The sequence below is a fragment of the Coturnix japonica genome, chromosome 4 (assembly GCF_054131305.1).
Source record: "Coturnix japonica strain WE chromosome 4, WE-NBRP24, whole genome shotgun sequence".
Taxonomy (NCBI): Eukaryota; Metazoa; Chordata; class Aves; order Galliformes; family Phasianidae; genus Coturnix; species Coturnix japonica.
This window is the reverse complement of record NC_140666.1, coordinates 30,824,697-30,843,631: the sequence shown is the minus strand read 5'-3', so window position 1 is coordinate 30,843,631 and position 18,935 is coordinate 30,824,697. Positions and strand designations below refer to the sequence as shown.

The 18,935-nt window shown below is 42.5% G+C and overlaps 2 protein-coding genes, 1 long non-coding RNA gene and 1 pseudogene across 25 annotated transcripts in view; 3 read left to right on the top strand and 1 right to left on the bottom strand.

The window, feature by feature from the left end:
- The window catches only part of CLCN3 (Cl-/H+ antiporter 3), a 57,598-nt gene extending 53,905 nt beyond the window's left edge, over positions 1-3,693 (top strand). For all 23 annotated transcript variants that reach the window (XM_085544890.1, XM_015860860.3, XM_085544889.1 and 20 more), the window contains one exon: positions 619-3,693. In XM_085544890.1, the coding sequence (XP_085401016.1) occupies positions 619-709 (91 nt within the window). In that variant the 3' untranslated portion in view covers positions 710-3,693. The remainder of the gene's footprint in view (positions 1-618) is intronic.
- A 1,498-nt stretch (positions 3,694-5,191) lies between these two features.
- HPF1 (histone PARylation factor 1) lies at positions 5,192-11,413 on the bottom strand. Its single transcript, XM_085544908.1, has 8 exons — positions 11,345-11,413; positions 10,098-10,257; positions 9,350-9,536; positions 8,974-9,072; positions 7,850-8,000; positions 7,090-7,177; positions 6,362-6,534; positions 5,192-5,445 (listed from the first exon to the last, which is right to left on the bottom strand). The coding sequence occupies exons 1-8, from the start codon at positions 11,396-11,398 to the stop codon at positions 5,314-5,316; spliced, it is 1,044 nt and encodes a 347-aa protein (XP_085401034.1). The 5' UTR covers positions 11,399-11,413; the 3' UTR covers positions 5,192-5,313.
- A 478-nt stretch (positions 11,414-11,891) lies between these two features.
- Positions 11,892-15,114, top strand: LOC146761022 (uncharacterized). Its single transcript, XR_014945252.1, has 3 exons — positions 11,892-12,023; positions 13,185-13,295; positions 14,975-15,114. It is a non-coding gene; the product is annotated as an uncharacterized LOC146761022 (long non-coding RNA).
- Positions 15,115-15,368: 254 nt separating this feature from the next.
- LOC107312980 (tubulin alpha chain pseudogene) lies at positions 15,369-16,655 on the top strand (annotated as a pseudogene).
- The last annotated feature ends 2,280 nt before the right edge of the window (positions 16,656-18,935 follow it).

The window sequence follows — 18,935 nt, the reverse complement described above, 5'->3', positions numbered from 1 at the left end:
GGTCATTACGGTGTGCTCCTATGAATATATTCAGTCTGAGCCAGTGTGTCAGATGGGAAAGACCCTTGTGATTTTGAGAAAGAAGGGGAGGGGAGTCTGATTTGCTGCTAGGATTTTGGGGCCATCGAGCGGTATGTCACTTCTGATGGCTTGCCAGAACACACTTCCCTTATGAAATGGGATTAATATCACTTCTTTTTCATACCTCTTTTTTCTTTGTCCTTCTCTTATTTATTTATTTGTTGTTGGTTTTTTTTTAAATTTTTTATTTTTTTGCTTTTTTGTTGGCATAGCTAACCAAATTTCATTTTTGTGGAAACAAAATGTTAAATAAAAATTGTCACGGGCTCTACTTGCTTATATTTAATTAAAATGGATTACAGCTGTCAGATACCATCCAGTATGGTGTCTCAGCATTGCTGTCTTTTCACAAACTGGTGGTTACTAAATACTTTGATTAATAAGAAAATTAATAAGAAAAGCTTTTGTTTGAATAAGAAAATCAGACTGTTTACTTTTGCTCTGTCCCTGTCAACAAAAAGGACTTGGCTACAGATGTGTTCTGCCCTACTGCTTTCCCCTCTCGGGTTAATACTGATCTTTGTTTATCCTTTTCAGGCGCCTCCTTGGCATTATAACAAAAAAAGATATCCTTCGTCATATGGCCCAGACGGCAAACCAAGACCCCGCCTCAATAATGTTCAACTGAAACCCATAGCTGAGGAGAGAGAGGAAACTGAAGAGGAGGTTCATTTGTTGAATAGCACAACGCTTTAGTCCGGGAGGTACTTCTAAAAATCAGAAATGAGAGCTGGGTTTTTGTGTAACAGTGCTGCTGGAAATCAGGAGTTGGTCTGGGGGAATATGTGGAGAGAAGGAAGGCTGTTGGGAGCATGGGAGCTGCTGTCCTGCACTGGATGCGTCCTGAGATGTCCGGTCTGCCATGATAGTGCAGTGGGAGAGCCATGCGAGGTGGCACAATTCTCCAGCCCCAGCCTGGTACTTCAGCATCGAAGAGATGTGTTACTAGTCCCTATTTCTGGAGGGATCCTTCTGAATTGAGCCATCTTACGGAGACTGAAAGGTCTTGCCCTTTTTACCATTGAAAACTGTTGTGTTAACTCATGAAATGTATAATTATTGCGCGTCACCTTTCTACATTCCAGAAGAGCTTTATTTCTCTCTCTCCTGAGCCGTAACAAAGCCTCTTTAAATTGGTGTGCCCTTTTGAAGTAGTTGTTTCTCATATTGAGATGTACTGTGAGTTACTGAGGTTGGATCACAAGAAGGGAGGTTTTTCTTGTGCCATTAAACGTGTAAGGTTGAACATCAAGAAGTGCTTGGGGCAGTACAGATCTACTGCGACAGAAGCAGACTGAGCAGGTAATACCTCGCAAGAGCCATGCGAAACATCTTTCAGCCCATCTGCCGTGATAAGAGAAAAAGTAAACAAAAGAAACTAGAGTTGCAGAGAAAAATACAGGTTTTGCTGCAGAAAATATCAATAATGTGACCTGATCTTATGCAATTTTTGTATTGTCAAAACACTAGGGTATATACCAATGTTGTGCAGTATAATGAAGAGTACTGCTATTCTAGTAGTTAAGAGCTGGAACAATTCTGTATATGTGTATCTGGATAAATGCATGCTACAACACTGGAGATATTTCCCCCCTGTAAAATTTGAGATCGCTCATTTTTATTTTTTCTTCTCAACAAAAGACGTTCCACTGCTGACATGGTAGGAAGAAACGTAACTCATAACTTGCACTAATGTATATTATTTTTCTTGAGGTTTTACCATTATTTATATTTTTATGAATTAAAAAAAAAATCTATTAAATACAAATGAGTTAATGTCTCACATAACTAATTACCTTTTTAATGTGATTTTGTATAATAATTCGTAATCCTCTGCGAGTAATGGAGGATTAGCAAATGTTTACAACTAGATGAAGGGTTTAAACAAAATGGTTTCTTTACGGTCCAACATGCATATACGATGATTTTCAGATGTAACTTTCACTGCCGTTACCTTAAGACTTCCTTTTTCCTTTCTGAGCAGATAACTGGAACAGTAATACTAAAAATATTTCAAAAAAATCAGGGTTTTAAAACGAATAGGAAGCAACTATAATTATTAGATTGCTTTAGACTGTTTTTCTGGGTACACAGAGGTGTAAATGATACGTGGCCACAGAAGATGAGCAGCAGGGCAGAATCGAATCCAGTACTTGAAAGCTTGGCAGGACTTCAGAGCTGAGCAGCACCACATGCACCAGAAGGTGAGCTGACACATACCTGACATCTTTCACCTTTCAGCCACCAGGTCCATTTTTCTTCACGTTTTCAAACCACCAACAACACGTGTGGAGACAAAGGTAGCGTGCTGTAAGTCTGCAGTAAAAAAGCTAAGAAATATGGCTGACAAAATCTTGTCTTACAGTATGTGGTTAAATAAAATTCAGTTATTAACAGTTTCGCCCATAAGACTGCAAAAGTTTACATGATTAAACAGCTGAAATCTTGGGCATTGCTAAGGCTGTCATCGCAGTTACCTCAAATGTCTTTATTCAGCCGAGTGCTAAACGTGATTCTATCTCAAAGAATGGCAGCGTGCTCCAAACAGTGTTCTGGTAGTATTGGCAAGCTCCAAAACAGTGTGTCACAGGTTAACCAGTGCTTCAAGTGCTCTGCCGAATTTTTGTCTCTTTTCAGAATATAAAACTGCTATCACCTCTGACTCACCTCTTGTATCAACTGGAACCAGGGGAAAGCCTGATGTGTTGGTGGGCTGGGTGTGATCAGCCCCTGTGCAGAAAGCAGCTTTGGAACTGAAACAGAACCGAGCCATGTGAAGGTTGCTGTGTTGCTGCGACTACCTGTGCTCTTCCAAGCGTGTCAGTGCTAAAGGCTCCAAACTTCTTCTGTTAGGTTGTGTGAGCTTGCAGAACCTTTTAAAGAGTAGGATTTGGCCCATCCAAGGAAGACAGCTCAGGAAATTGTCTGTGAGGCTGATCTCTGCTGTTTGGGTTTTTTTTCTTCTCTGTAGTGGAAATGCAGTACAGCTTTAAAAAAAAAGAATTTGCTTTAAATCAGTTTGAAGCCTCTGCCATTTCTGACGGTTTCCTCATCCTAACACACTGCAGTGTAGGTACTGTAGTAGTTTGCACCTGGCCCTACCTACAGACTGTACTGTCTGGAATACAACGCAGCTCATGCCCCTGCTGTGTTTTATGATTTTAGTACGGAACCCAAGTGCTGCATATAAGTGGTGCATCTCTGCTTACCGTTCTTACCTGCTAAGCTTTCTCCACTGACACGTAAAATGTCTCGTAAACGCGCATTAGAAATTCTGATACTGAAGTATGTGTGCCTGTGCTGTTCAACTAAATTTTTCTAATGTAAAGCTTCCAGCGCCTTACTCAAGTCACTGATTTGAAAACAAAATGTGGTGGATGGGAGGGTGAAAGTGTCAGCATTATTATTATTATTTTTGTTTTAAACCATTCAGTTACTGGTTGATGAAGAATGCATACTTTGTTAATCTGTGATGTTGCCTAGAGCTGTATTTAATATTGATTGATCTTAATGTTTTTATTTATGATAGTGTGGTAGAGCTGCATATCATTACAGTAAAAATTCCCGTTACTGTGATGACTTAATCAAACATTAAAAACTTCTGTATGACCATTTGTTGCTTTGACTCAATCATGTTTTCTCAAGCAGTATTTCTGTTGACTTTTGCATTTAATTTCCCTGAAATAAACAGCTGTAGGCTTTAAATACTACACTGGTGAAAACTGAAAACCACACATCTCTGACATAGGCTTTTCCAGGCTTTGCGTCAGCCCTGTAATTGTGGAGTACTTGGCTTCCTGATTCAGAAGTAGGTGATGCTAACATTGTCCAAAAGGCAGAAACAGGTTATTTTCTTTACAGTGCGTGTTTCGTCCTTCTGCTTAAAAAGAATATGAGGTTGTTAGCTGCCTGTTTGCAGTGTGTTTTACTTGGGTATTTAGTGTTACAGTCATTAACCTCACACTGAGAAGAATAGCTAAAACCAGAAAGTACATACCCTAGTCCCCATTTCTTGCAGAGATATTCATAACTAAATAACAATGTGAAAGATGAATGCTTGTGTGACTTAGAGGGCACTGATGTGGAAGTGTCTAATGTTTGGAGCCTGAAAAGGGAGGAGGTTTAAATTTCTGCAGATGTTCTTTTTATTTATTCTTATTATAGAACAGATCTCAGTGCCCATGAAAAAGTTCATGTCTGCTCATGTTACTGCGTGAATAAATGAGACATCTGCATGCTGATCCCAATGGGGGGAGCTGTCAGACTTAGAAAAGCAGATGCTGCATGTCTGAGAACAGAAAATAGCTTTATGATTTAAAACAGCCTATGGCTTTGCAGTACGTTAAACTAAATGGAATGACATGGTTCAAGGAGTGCTCCAAATGTAATGCCTCCTGTTTAAGACATCAGCTTACAAACACCAGTTCATGGTATGGCTGTAAAGGCTGTACCTTCCCACCAACGTTCCAGCCCATTTTGTTGCTGTGTGAACATGTATGTGGAAGTGCACATCAAGCAAAGTGGTGTCACTAAAAATTCCTCCATGAGGGGAAAAATGGCACCAATTGTCATGCTTGATGCTTGCTGAACGTTAGTGGAGACTGAACAGTGTCTGTGAGCACAGTAAGGCAGTGGGTGGTGTTATAGCAGTGATGACAGTGAGTCACCTCCACTGGTGCAATCATTGCAAGCACAGCATGCAGGCTCTTCTTCATCACTGGTGAAAATGCAGAGGCAACTATGGTGACACTGAAAAACTTTTTAGTATTTAACTGAGAATTTGCTCTATTAAGTAACAGCATTGTCATGCTTTGTATCCCTTGTGGTTTCCATGGAAGTTAATGGGAAGACATGACTTTTCTGAATGTAAGGACACCTCTGGAGTTGGAAATACTGGAAAACAGCATCAACATACTAAGGAAATCCAATGGAATTGTTTTATAAAGTAGCACTGTTAGCTGCTTTCTGACCCGTTCATCAGTGAGAGCAAGGCACAAGGGAAAGCTGTGCCCTCTACCTTTGCTGTAGCCACAGGGGCAGCACGACAGAGCTCTGCCTCAGCGCACGCGCAGCGCCGCCGCCAAGGGTCGCCAGGGCGAGCAAGAGAAGCTGGTCCTTAGGAAAGCTTTATTAACCACACACAGCGAGTTTCCATGTGGAAAAACAACACGGAATGAATAAAACAACCCATGCCCCCCCCAAACGCGAGCGCGACCTTGGCGCTGCCCCGGCTCAGGGCGCCAGGCGGTCCAGGCCCTCCTGCCGGCGGTCCGCAAGGTGCGCCTCGATCACCTCGGCGAAGAGGTTCCTCCTGAGCAGGCTGTAGGCGAGCGGCAGCAGCTGGGCCACGGTCTTGTGGAAGTACTGTGCAAGAGAACAGCAGCATTGAGCACAGCACTGAGCGCAGCCCGGCAGGAGGCCCGAGGGCTCCCTGACAGTTGCGGGGAGGGCAGGCAGAGCCTCGCCTCTCCCCAGGGCTCGGGTGGCTTAATCTGGGGCTGCGGCAGGAACGACCGTGTTCCGCAGCAGGTTTCTCTGCGGCTGACAGCATGCAGTGAGGAACAGACAACAAAACATTGGGCCCCTGCGATTCAAAGCAGCCATTACTGCCACTGGCAAGCCTTACATTTAATGCAGCCGTGATCCTTTTCAGTCTTGGGCAGGGGGCGATGGTTAATAGAGAACAAGAAGTGCTACCCTTTATGTGATTAAGTGCCAGTCAGTCTACACAGAGTAGCCTCAGCAAGCCGATTAGCACGGAGCCAGAAATAGACATCTGGAAACCTACCGGCTACAGCAGGCTGCTAGGAGGGCTTTATGCCATGGAACTGGAAGTGCATGCAGGCAAAGGACGCTGGGGTCAATTTTTTGCCCCCCTGGGATGCCTGCAGCCAGCAGCATGTTTCTGGATCAAGTTCAGCACGAGGACTTAAGCCCATAAAAGCAGGTGGGGGGAGGAGAGGGAGCTTTGTATATATCCAACATATCTAGATTAAGAATTCTGCATTTGCACCTCAAATCACAGAAGTGCCATTTAAATTCTTTTGACCTGTAGGATCGTGGCTTTATAGAAGCTGCTTCTAATTTAACATGGAATAGTGTCATAAATATGACATCTTACAAGTTTTCACATATCAAGAACATCTACGTAGACTTCCATGATTCCTAGCAATGAGTGTATGCTAAGTGTCAGGAATAAAGATCTATGATACATAACAACCCCCGACCTACACATAAAATAACACGTAACTGCAAGAAGCATGGCTTCTGTAGTACTTACGTGTGACCCATAGCAGAAAAGGTCCATCCCCAGTTCATATCCCATTCCATAGTCACATTCATCATTAGCAAACTGAACATAGGTGAGCATTTCTTGAATGGGTGCAAATGCCTTCAGTCTCTCATCATCAGTAGGAGCATCGACAATGGCCTTACATATTTTCTTAAGATTAGCTGCAAAGATAAAAGCAGAAATACTTGATGTTTAAATAAATAATACCGCATCGAAGTAGCTTCTGTCAAACATATCCCTGTGGGTCTCAACTGAAGATTAAGTCTGAGCTACTGATGAAAGTGTTTCCCCCTTTGCAGGTCCTTACCCCGCACCCATTGCATCTCAGTTCCCCCTTCAGAGATGGGCATTCATGTGCTGAACTTGCACCAAGGAACTGATTCAAGTTAGAAAAGCACCAGAAGAGGCAGAATGAAATAAAACCAAAAATCCCTGAATGTGGATCAGTTATTTTAAAATACCTCCTGTATGGCTGTGCCAATAAGGCTAATAAGGCTACTACTTTAGGAGTTATCATTATCTACACTTGAGATGTAGTATGATACTTATCTGATTTATTAAGAAAAAGTTACATTACAATAGTTAAAACTTCTGCCCCTTCACAGCTGTTCATCTTCTCCACACAGAATATATGACTGCAGTTTGTTCCTCGCAGACTAGATTTGACTGGAGGCTGCCTAATGAAAGTGGAAGAACACAGTAAACAAGATACTTACTGTTCGTTTCGGGAAGTTCTCTGTATCCAACATCATTTTTGTCTACAGGAACAACCAGGCCTGCTCCATGAAATGCTTTGGTCACCACCTACAAAAAGAGCCAGGAAATTGAATGTAGTACTGTAAGGCAACACTGTGACATAAAACCATTCACTTCATTAAAGCAACATCAGCACCTGACTTCTAATGGTCAAGCCAAATACAGCACCTCGCCTCAAGGGCATCATCTTAAACTGTGCAGCAGTTACTGTTAAGCACTGGGGCTTAACATAACAGGAAAATCCAATGTAGCTGTGAAATCCAGGAATACCTGGGTTCACTGACTGCCAAAATTACTTCTGATAGGTATAGAAAATAGATTAAAATCCCATTATTAATACATATCATCCTCCATGTTACTGCTCCTAGTGAATCTTCAAGATGAGGCAGTTTTCTCCCATTTTGTTTCGGTTTTTAAACTGTTTCCCTTGTTGTTGTTTTTTGGTGGTTTTTCCGCTCCCCCCTTTAATGCTTTACTTGCTAAGGTACAGTTCAGAAGAATAAAGTGTTTAAATTTAATCTTACATTTGGCACACAATTCTATTAACCTTCCCTGTCCTGAAATATTATAGAGATTATTTACTCTGAAACTCATAAGTGATGCTTCTTTACTGAATAGAAGAAGGCCAAAGAAAGGAAGAAAAGAAAAAATCAGACAAGTAAGTGGAATTAAAAGCAGTTTAACAGAACTCATTTCTCTCCAGTGGATCGGGAGTCATACTTTCTTATCTCTCTGTTTCATCTTCGTGGTTTTTTGTTCCAGAGAATAGCCCAATTCTTTTGCTCTTCTTGTTAGCTTTTCATCTAGGTCTTTCAAAACAGCATTTTTCTTTTTATCAGTCACTTCCTTAAGTTTTTTTGTCAAAAATAATCTGTTAACAGAAGATAAAAGAGCTCAGCAGAAAACAGATGAATAGCCTTCTAATCACCGCACCTCCAAATCTTGTAATATAGATTAGCAGTCATGGTTTATTTATACACAGGCTTAGGAACTCAGGCCTCTAAACAACTAGAACAAAATCCAGAGTTTGGCACAGTGCACACTCTTGTATGTCCTATCTGTATTTGTTGTATTACAATACAGTTTACGCAGCCTGCAGGTGCTGAAGGTTCTCATGAACTTAGCTGTTCATCCTGCTATCTGAAGAATTTAATTTACTGCTTCAGTGCCTTTTGTCATCCCAGTCATGCACATAAATACGTACTTATGAATTTCATCATGGCGCTTCTTAAACAAATGTCATCATTTAACTCTGTACCACATAAGAGTTCTTTATAGGAGCTTTCCTTACTGACATGCATCTGTCCTTAGAGTGCTGCCCATTTTCAACTGACAGGTCATGAAACAAGAGTACTCACACTTCCACTGTTTTAAGTTCATGATGTTGAATATGGTAAAGCTTCATGAATCAATGAAAACAGGGCTTCCTGCAGTTACCCTTTTTATAATATAAAGCGCATTTTTAAGTGTGCACGAAAAAAAAAAAGCTACATCTTACTCATTTAGTCAGATCAGATTTTCTTCACCACTGTTTGAGATGCTTTATTCTTTACCTATGAAGTATTCTGACACACAAAGTGGGCAGTTTTTTCTTAAGAGACTGTCCCATGTAGTCATTCCAATATGTTTTGAGATTCAGACAACTAACTCCTATGTGCTCTATTTATAAAAAGAAAACATATTTCCAGAAGCCTTTGGAAGATTTTTGGATCAGCTTTAAGCTTGCTGTCAAAGCAGGGAGGAGGGGAGGGTTTCTTGAGGAAGGGGCATGGTAAGATAACTACAATATTAATAGTTTGTTTTCTATGCAACTTTTTATAAATAACAGTAAATATGAACCTTACTTGACTGCAGCAAATACATTATCACCAACTTGTGAAATCAGGCAGCTCTTCCTTGCTTCATTTGCACCAACCCACACTGGAAGCTCATCTGGCACATCCCTGTTTATAAAAAAGTACATACAAATATTCAAGCTGTGCCCATTTCTCCTATTCCAAAGTGAGATTAATTTCCCTCCTTGCAATGCTGCCATCTTCAGAAAGCTAACAAACACACAGTTAGGCAGCTGTACAACCTTACAGCATGGCTTCGAAAGGAGCTCCTATCAATACAGGTGATAGTGAGTGATAGTGCAGTTCTCAAATCCTGTCTCATGGAAAACAAAGATGAGGGGAAAAAATTACACACAATAATATTAGCATACATGTAATTAAATACCTGAAATATCCCATGTGATACTGTGTTTTGCTATCCCCAACAAGTATAGTCTGGAATTCAGGGGGGTCATAGAAGAATCTCCAGTGAAGACTGAAGTTCACATTTGTTGATTTTGCTTTTTTGTGTTTCCCGGCAAGGATGTCATACGGTCCAACCAGTGTAAGCCCAACACTTGACACAAGTGCATCTGAAAAGCAGAGTGTGAACTGTTTTACTATCTGGCAGGCACAAAGGTAAACTGAGACATTCCTGTGTCACTCAGGCATCAAAAGCCTCCACAAATCCAAACAGTCAGATGTGCTGTTTAGCAAATGAGAAAAGCTGAGATGTTCTCCTGCCTGGATAGCTCCCATTCAAGAGCTAAATTATTGCTCTTTTCATATTAAAACAAAGTGTCATTTCTGGAGCGCCTAGAGACATCACATCCTCTTATAATAAAATCAATGTGAGGAACATGAAGTCTGAGTTGATGCGAGGAAGCTTTAATTCCCTGATAAATATTTTAGGTGTGCTTGAAAGAAAGGCAGAATTAGGCAACATTTGTGTTATGTGATTTTATTTCAGAAAGCTTGAAGCAGACTGATGTCCTTGTGAGCTGCCCCAGCATTCTTGTTTATACTTACAAAATTATCTCGCACCTGCACTGAAAACAGAGCAGCATCAGGATGCCTCCCACAGCCCTGTCCGCCTCCCTTCCAGATGTTAGAAAAGGGAAAAGGCACAAACCATTGAGAATTGCACACCCTACCAGCTGGTTTCTCAGGATCCAGTTCCTCACAAAACTTCCAGAACTGGTAGAAGTCCTCGGGCAGCCTCAGCTGATAGCATGTCTCTGCTTCTTGCTGGAGGGCATTGCTTGCCTCTGCCTGGCCTGACCGTCTCTTCTTGACATCCCCGTTTTTGTCGCACTGCAGACATGGAAAGAAAAGTGCACCCAGCTGCTTCCTGATGTGCAATTGAACAACTCTGCAAAGAATACGCATAGCTCAGAGTGCCTCTTTTGCACAGAGGCCCTTACTGGTGCCTCACCTCACACCTGTACTCACACACACAAAGCAGTGTTGTGATCTCAGTGGACCAGCACTGTTATGGGCTGATCACAGAATCACAGAATAGCCCGTGTTGGAATGGGCCTCAAGGATCATGAGGCTCCAGCCCTCTCAACACAGGCAGGGCACCAACCTCCCCATTTAATACCAGACCAGGCTGCCCAGGGCCCCATCCAACCTGGTCTTGAACACCTTCAGGGACAGGGCATCCATAACCTATCTGGGAAGCCTGTTCCAGCACCTCACCACTCTGTAAAGAACTTCCCCCTGACATCCAAACTAAATCTTCCCTCCCTCAACTTAACAGCATTTCCTGCTGTTATCTGCTCTTTCAAAGAGTTGATTCCCCTCCTGTTTATAGGCTCCCTTCAGGCACTGGAAGGCTGCAGTGAGGTCACCATACAGCCCTCTGTTCTCCAGGCTGAACAAGCCCAGCTCCCTCAGCCTGTCTTCGTAGGGGAGGTGCTCCAATCAAGCAAAGGACTGCACAATCTTAACACTTCACCTCAGCCTTGCGTTATTTCAAAGCGCCCATTTCCAACGGCACGGCAACTCGCATCTAGAAACTCTGTTTTACAAACACAGGGGTACGACTCTGGCATTAAACGAGGCACGGCTGCAGCACGGCCGCCAGTCAGGCCTAGGGGCTCTCTCCCGCCCTCGGGCCCGGGGCCGCCTCACTCCGGGTCACAGTATCACAGTCTGGTGCGGGTTGGAAGGGACCTTAGAGATCATCGAGTCCAACCCTCGGGATTCGAGCCCCTGTGTAGCAGAGCGGCACTTCTACCACTTACGCCACAGGGGGGATTCGAACCCAGGGCCTCTGGTGTTGCAAAGCGGCGTTCTTAACCACTGCGCCACCGGAGGCACACACATTAGAGCGGGTCCTCCCGCTCTAATCCCGTCACCCGCCGCCCCATCCACCCGCTCGCCGCCCTCCTCCCACCTGTTCTCCCGCCGGCTCCGCCGCGCGCTGCCGCCGCTTCCCGCCACCTGTCATGCTCCCGCCGTGCGCATCGCGCCTCGCCCCGCCCCTTCCGAGGTCGCTCGCGGAGCCTCCGCGCGTGCGCACGGCACCCGCCCCTCCGGGACCGGCCCCGCCCCGCTCCGCGCGCTGCGCTGTGGTGTGAGCTGATAGAGCGGGGTGGGCAGTGCTGAGGGAACACACGGCTGTGAGGGAACACACGGCTCTGGGGGAATACGCGGCTATGGGGCAGCCTCAGCCCGGGCTGCGGCCCCGCTGCGCCTTTCTGTTACGCGTAGATCCGTTGTCAGCCGGCGACAGCTGTGTTACACCCACACCATCCTCGGCTTAGGACAGCGCACCATCGCGCGTCTTCTTGCTTGCTTCAGTGTATTGCTCGGATCTTCATGTACCAAGTAGGGCAGAGCCGAAGGCACAGAGGGAGGCAGACACAGCTTTCTGCTGCTCCGCCTCACGGAGCAGGCTGTGCTGTGCTGTGCTGTGCTGTGCTGTGCTGTGCTGTCCCGGTTGCAGTCGCATTGTGTCACAGCCGGCTTGGTGCTCCCGCCTCCGCTGTGACAGCTGCTGTTCAATCAGCAGGTGCATTAAGACGCTGGCATCCTGTGCACGAGGAATATGGAAGTTCAGGTGTGAGCCTTAGGTAAGGGATGGATTATCTCTGTAATACGAGGCTAAGTGGGTACAAAGGCTCCCTAACAAATCACAAACATAACTCTTCTGAGAAGCGTGAGGGATGCTGCCTTGAGCTTTCCTGAGGGCATGTTCTTGCTGCAGGTCTCGCTGTCACCCCATAGTTTCCAGTATAGCAGGCCTTAGCTGTACTGCAAGCTGGGTGAATGGCACCTGAAGGAATGGTTTTCCCCAGCAGCTTGGAGGAGGTGAGTTGGGTCTTAATTCTCAGGAGAACAAAGGTCCATCTCCCCTCACCTCCCACTGAGTATTGGTTATGTAGCTTATCTAGTCCAAACTCTAACCTCACACAGTGAAACGATGCAGTGACACCAAAAGTGCCAGTATTTCCCATTTCATCTAATGACTGCTAAGTTCTGCCACCCATCACCATTTCAGGATCAGCTTTTCTTGATCGCAAGGTGAAGTTAATTAGCTGTTATTCATTAGACATTAAAAAAGCAAAGAATTCTAAAGAACCAAGGAAAAGCTGCTGAACACAACTGGCCCAGCTGAGGTTCTTATGTGCTGTTCAGGATAGCTACTTCAGGACATGGCCTTAAGGAATTAATTCCTTAATTTACCTTACCTCCAAGCCTCCAGCTTTGTAGATAGTTTTCAAGCATTCTTGCCCATTTTTATCTCAGTTCTACAAATAGAATTCTTCTAAGTGGAACACGAGTGATATACGAATGGCAGCTCAAACGTGCCTCATGATAGCCTGTAGTCTTAAGTGTGTGTTCCTGCTGCGTTAGACTTCTGCTGCAAGACAAGTGAAGGAAGTCATTGTGAAAGCTTCTACACTTTGAGTCAAGAAGGTAGAACCTTTCACAAGTGGAAAATCCTGAAAACCTCAGTTAGACATTTGTCTCTTAGAATATTTTGCATTCTCAGCATTGAGAGACACAACACAGGAGTGAACTTGTGATGGATACATTTTCAGCATGCCAATACCTCACAAAGCTGAACTATACCAGAAAAAAATTGCAAATCATCTAGATTAGTACTTGGGCATTTTATAGTGTTCATAGTGAGAGGCCTCAGAAGCCTGACTGGGCTGTTTCCTCTTTGGTACAGGTACAGCTCTTGTGAACATTGTAGATCAGTTTATTTTTTGTTCTCTTCTCCACAGAAGAGTGATCTGCAAGACACCCTGGGAAAGAAAGAGGCACAGTGTGCAACAGAAAAGATAATAAATCATCTCATGCTTTCCAGGCAAGTGCTGCAGCCACGAGATTATTGAGTAAGCATAACAGTGTTTGGTCATATTTAAAATAATCAATTTTTTCTGTAGATGCATATATTTATAGGTGTATAAATACGTAGTGTAACTCATGCATTTTATATAAGTGTTACAAACAATTTTGGATTGAGTAGGTCAGGAGAAATGGGCTCAGTTGCCTAATCCTACCCCATCAAGCTTAAGCTGTGAGGCAGTTAGCTTGGTTCAGCTGAGAACATGGTGGTGGTACGTTCAGAAATCTAACTTTGAATGACCAGATTGATGGAAAGAGCCTTTCTGAGGTCAGAGGTATCTATTCTCAGGCAGTAGCAAAGAAGATTTTAGCACAACAAGCATTCTGAACTTAAGGTTTAATAAACTCTTGCAGTTATTCCTCTGTAAAGTCTTTATCTTCATCAGTTTTTCTCTGAATTTCAGAGATAGAAAGGTTGTGGGATCCCACAGTTACACCATGTAGGCCCTTTTCCCAAAGAAAACAACAAGAGGGAAAAAAAATGTTTAAAATACTAAGTGATTATTCAGAACACTGTTGTATTTTTTTCTCTCTGTAAACAACCAGTAATTCAGTCTGTGCACATCTACCTCCAAATAACTAGTTCTGACTTCTAAAGTCATGGACTTGAAAAACGTATACAACTTGTTATCACTAGCCATATTGGCATTCCTTCTGTTCATTTCTAAGGCTGTAACATGAGAGACTTTTTACAAAGCTTAAGCAACTAAAGCAGAATATACAATAAAGTATATTAGAGCCCTCTTCTTCCTGCTGCTGAGCAGACTCTTATGTCTTTGCTGTCAGATAGTCTGTGCTCAGGTGTTCAGACTCCTGAGAGCTGAGTTCCCTGCAAGGCATGATAATGCTCTGCATTACCCATTTAGTTGTATGACACGTATAGTTCATCTCTTTTTCCCTGCTCTTTATATAATTTACAGGAAACCAAGTCATATTTTTAGGTAATTTACAGGGTACCTAAGCCGTAAAAGCTAGGTGTGCACAGTCTTCTCATTGATCTCCACAATGTACTGATGACTAGACCATGCAATATAAATATGTAAAATTGTCGCAGAGGAACATGCTATTGCACGTCATTTGCCACAAGAGGGAGCCATTAAAGTTCTTATTATTATTTAAAAAAAAAAAAAAAAGCCGAGACAAAGAAGTACCTTAATCCATTCCTGGCCAGACTGATGTCCTTGTATAGAGTATTCAGTGCAGCTCCTGTATGAAAAAGCCTGCTTCTTAGCTTCGGGTTATTTAATCTTACTGTATGCAGTCTCAGCATGTGTACTGAGTATGTTGGATTTTTGTGTGTCAGCTATTTAGTGTGGTTGTACAGACATTATGCTATTTTTAATTAGTTTTTAACATTATAGTTTAAGTGGAGGTCTGGTTCTTCATGAGTTACTTTACAGAATTACCAGCCTTCTCCTCAAGTTAAGCTTTAAATCATGGGTGTACAACCTTTTGGTTTATCTGAGATGTGTATAAAAATATAGTCAGTGTATGTAAGTAACACAACTTATATATAAATATATATAATTTAAAAAAAAAAAAAAAAAAGGACAAGAAAACTGTATTACTAGTGGGCTGGACATGTATGCCTTAAATAATCCTTAGATCACACAGAGCCACTGGTCCTTGTATTACTAGCTTCTATATGACAGCTCCATGTTTTCAGGTTCAGAGGAAAATGTGTCCTCCCTTCCATAAAAAACAAGGATGAGCAAGAGCTGTGGTGTACACAGTCAATGTCAAGGATGAGGGATCTGCCTCCGGGAAGGTTGTGAGTGAGCAGTGCTGCAGCAGGCTGCAAAGACACAGTGCCTCTGCTGAGTCACCACCTCACTGCTGCCTGGGCTGGTAAGGTTGTCCTGGGTTGCTGCCAGCTCTCCTTGCAGATTTGCAAGGTGGGCTGTATGCATCAGGATGAATGAGAGAAGAAAACACAGTGGGAGGTGGATAAAAAGTCTTGTCACTGGAATAAAACTCATAAGGATGTAGCAGGCCATCTATTTCCTGAGAAATCCTAGAGGCTTTGTGTTGCTTTGTATTGTGAATGTCTAGAATAGAACATGGATGAAGATATAAGTAGATGGTTGTGAAGGGCTTGAAATCACATATGCCTTTTAGTGTAGTGATTATTATTATTTTGGCATCAATACAGAGAGCCTTAAAATAACAACTCTTGACAGGAATGTAAACCTTACAGCTTTGTATTGTTGTAATCCAGCATTTTGAACCACTGTTTGCTTAGATGTGGTATCTAGCAGTAGACTATTGTTTTTAAGTTGGCAGTAGTATTTTACTGCAACCCCAAACCTGCCTTTCTTTCTGCTCTGAACTGAGTGTAGGAGAAGTATCCTGATTGCATAAGCATGCAATCTGACCCCTACCATCTATCCTGCTAATTTCCTGTGACCTGCGATTGTACAGAACTATAACTCAAGTAAGATCATTTGCAGTTAAGCGAATGCAGTTAAGATTTATAGCTAACAAATTGATTATTATAAGTTACCAATATATACTTTACTAGGAAGTGCAGCAATGTATATTAAATACAGTCAACAGGCTCAGTCCAGCTAAATGTGTTATCCCAGGAAGTTAAGTCTTCATTGATGAGATCAGGACTGGGAACTACTACACACTCTTCCATGTGGAGCATCTCATCAGTGGCAAAGAAGTTGCTTCTAGTAACTGTTCTTGGGACTACTATCAGTGCGGAGGTTGGCAATTCTGTTGTTGACACGGTTCTTAAAATGGCTGACAGGTGCAGTCTCCAAGAGTTTCCTGACCTTCCACAGCTTTGGGGGATGTATAGGCTTGAGGTTCACTTCTTGCCTTATGGAACAGCTCTCTCTGGAGCACAGCAAGAAATCCAAGCTGGAGTTCTCTGTGTACCCAGCCCCACCCTACAGCTACATCCTTGCCACTCACAGCTCTCTGGAACAGTGACTGCTCCTTCATGATGGACAACGAGGCCATCTTTTACATCTGCAATTGCAAGCTGGATATCAAGGATCCCACCTACACAAACTTCAACAGGCTGATTGGGAAGACTGCCTCATCTATCACTACCTCTTTGAGACTGATGGTGCCTTGAATGTTGACCTGCCTGAGTTTCAGACCAGCTTGGTGCCTTTCCCACAGATACACTTCCCACTCATAACCTATGCAGCCATCATCTCATCAGCGAAAGCTCAATCTAAAGATTTAGTGAATGGTTAAGGGTGAGCAATCCAATTATATTTAGTTGCTTCTGGAAGAAAAATCTTTTCTTGCACTTTTCTTTGCATCCTGGCAACCAGTAGAGATTAAAAGGAACAAGAGCTAGTTTTAGCATTGGCCTTAAAAAACAGCACTAAAATTTAATTTTGGCTTTAGACTTGTGTTCATATTTAAAGCACTACTCTCAGACCCGCTTGGAGGTTTCCTTTCCATATGGCTTCCAACGCAACAACACAATAAATTGCTGCCTTAAACATCCCCAGAAAGTAGTGCAAAACTTGGTGTTCTACCGTGCCATTCCCAGCTAACAGATGTGTAGCATCAGCACAGTTCATTCCCAAACACATCAGCTTTCTAGCTATAAGCTTAATCAATTCAAGTGTAGCACAGTGCTGATGCAGTTCTGCTGTTTCCAGTTCTGGAATCAGGCAAGTTTGATGCTTGCCTGTGATTACCACATTACACCCTTGCACAACACTGACAACACATCCAACTCTGTTTTAAGTGATCTCACTTCTTGTTCATCTGTCTTGATACCGTGAGCTACCATAAACAAGTGCCATGGTAGGAAAAAAGAACGCCCAATGCCATGGTTATAGCATACTGAAAGATAGTAGTACTGTCTGAGGCAGGGTTACACCCAGTACCAAGAAACAACCCTATTTTCACCAGGCTGACAGTGGGAGGACGTTGTGCCTGGCCTTTCCCTTTGATGCAGACCTACTGAGGCCTCGGGCTCACCACCCCTTTCACACCAGGTTACCTTAGTGCAGTAACTTAATACAGACATCACTGGGAAACTGCAGCCATTCACACCACAAGAAGAGAATGACATGCTTCCTGAACCTTGAGGAGCCAACATTATTTCTTGTATAACTTCATTTCTCTAGGGCCTGCAATTTTTGTTCTGATGTGTAAGTATTATTACAGTATTATTATTATTTCCATTTGATTTATTTACTTCCTGTATCCTGTTCGGTCTTGGCAGTAGCTTTGGAGTTCACTGGACTGTTCCACAAGTGAAAAGTGGATTACACTTTACATGAGTCCTAGTCCTGTGGAGAATGCAACATGTGGCTAAAGAAATTGGAAATTCCTTGTGGTTAATGTCAGAATAGAAAGCATATAGAAAGTGAAAATTCATTGCAGTTAGCTTCAAAGTGAAATGTGTACTATCATTTTAAATGAATCACTTTGTTTGGAGTAGATCACATACAAAGAAAGTTCTCAATGAGGCCCTGGATGTTGTGTAGTCAGGTGGCCATTTACTCTGGACAACTTGAGTTTCTGTGAAGTAAAGCAGTACAGAATTGGTTGATGAAAAGAAAGCTTTTCTAATAGGATCCTGTGATGTTATATAAACAGTTTTTCTTGTGTATCTAAGGCAATTACTGCATGATAAAACATATTAAATATTTTAATGCTCTTTAGAAGAACTCAAGTGTGAAAGCTACAGAAAATTTTGTTCTGGAGGGTAGTTTAGCTCCAAGTTATTCCCCCTTATTCACTGTCTCCATTTTTGCAGTAATTATCATGATCACATTCTTTTCTGTCAGTGTGAGTATCTCTGCATTATACTGCTTTACACTGGGTACACATAACAAAAGTGCAGACTACAAGGCTTAAGTATTGTCCTGTGTAAAAGGAATGTGTAATCAATTTTGTTTAATTTGAATATTTCACAGTGTCAATGCAAAAGGCTAAAATAATCATGTGATTGTATTTGAAAATGTTAAAAAAATAATTCAGCTATTTTTTTGTTAAATAGATGATTGGAAAGCTTATAGAGTCTTTTGGATAGTACCATTCTGGTTATCTAGAAACCCAGAATTTAAGTTGCACAAGTGTCCTTGATGTAGTTTTTGGAGCAGTTTGTTAAATTTGGCATGTTTTGATGCTGCTTCCACTTGAGAAATAAGATGAGGACTGAAAAGAAATGGCTAGATTGTTTGCTCACTTGATATTAGGATGCTAAACTTCTCCGTGGTCATGAATTGCCCTTTAAAGCTATGTGGTTTATACAAGGTAACCATTCAGAACTGTCTGCTTATTTACACTGACGCTTTAGCACAGGTGTGATCAGCACCATGTTGGAGACAGTTGTGTCTTAGACTGTAGACATCACTTGTAGAGTGGTTGAAAATAAAATTGCAATTTGAACTAGCTTCTTCTTAGTTTCAAAACTGTGGTGAAAGCAATCTGTTCACACAGTGCTGCTATACATAAGGGCTGGATGCAGTTAGGATGTGAATAAGGGTGCTATTGATCAGCACAACGTATCTTCTGTCATATGACACAGAGAACACATCAAACTGTGCAGAGTAAATGGGGTCAAGCTGGAGCTGCAGCTCTTTTATGTGCCCCCGGTAAATCTGTTCTTCACGTAATGTTTTAGAAGTAAAATACTGAAAGTA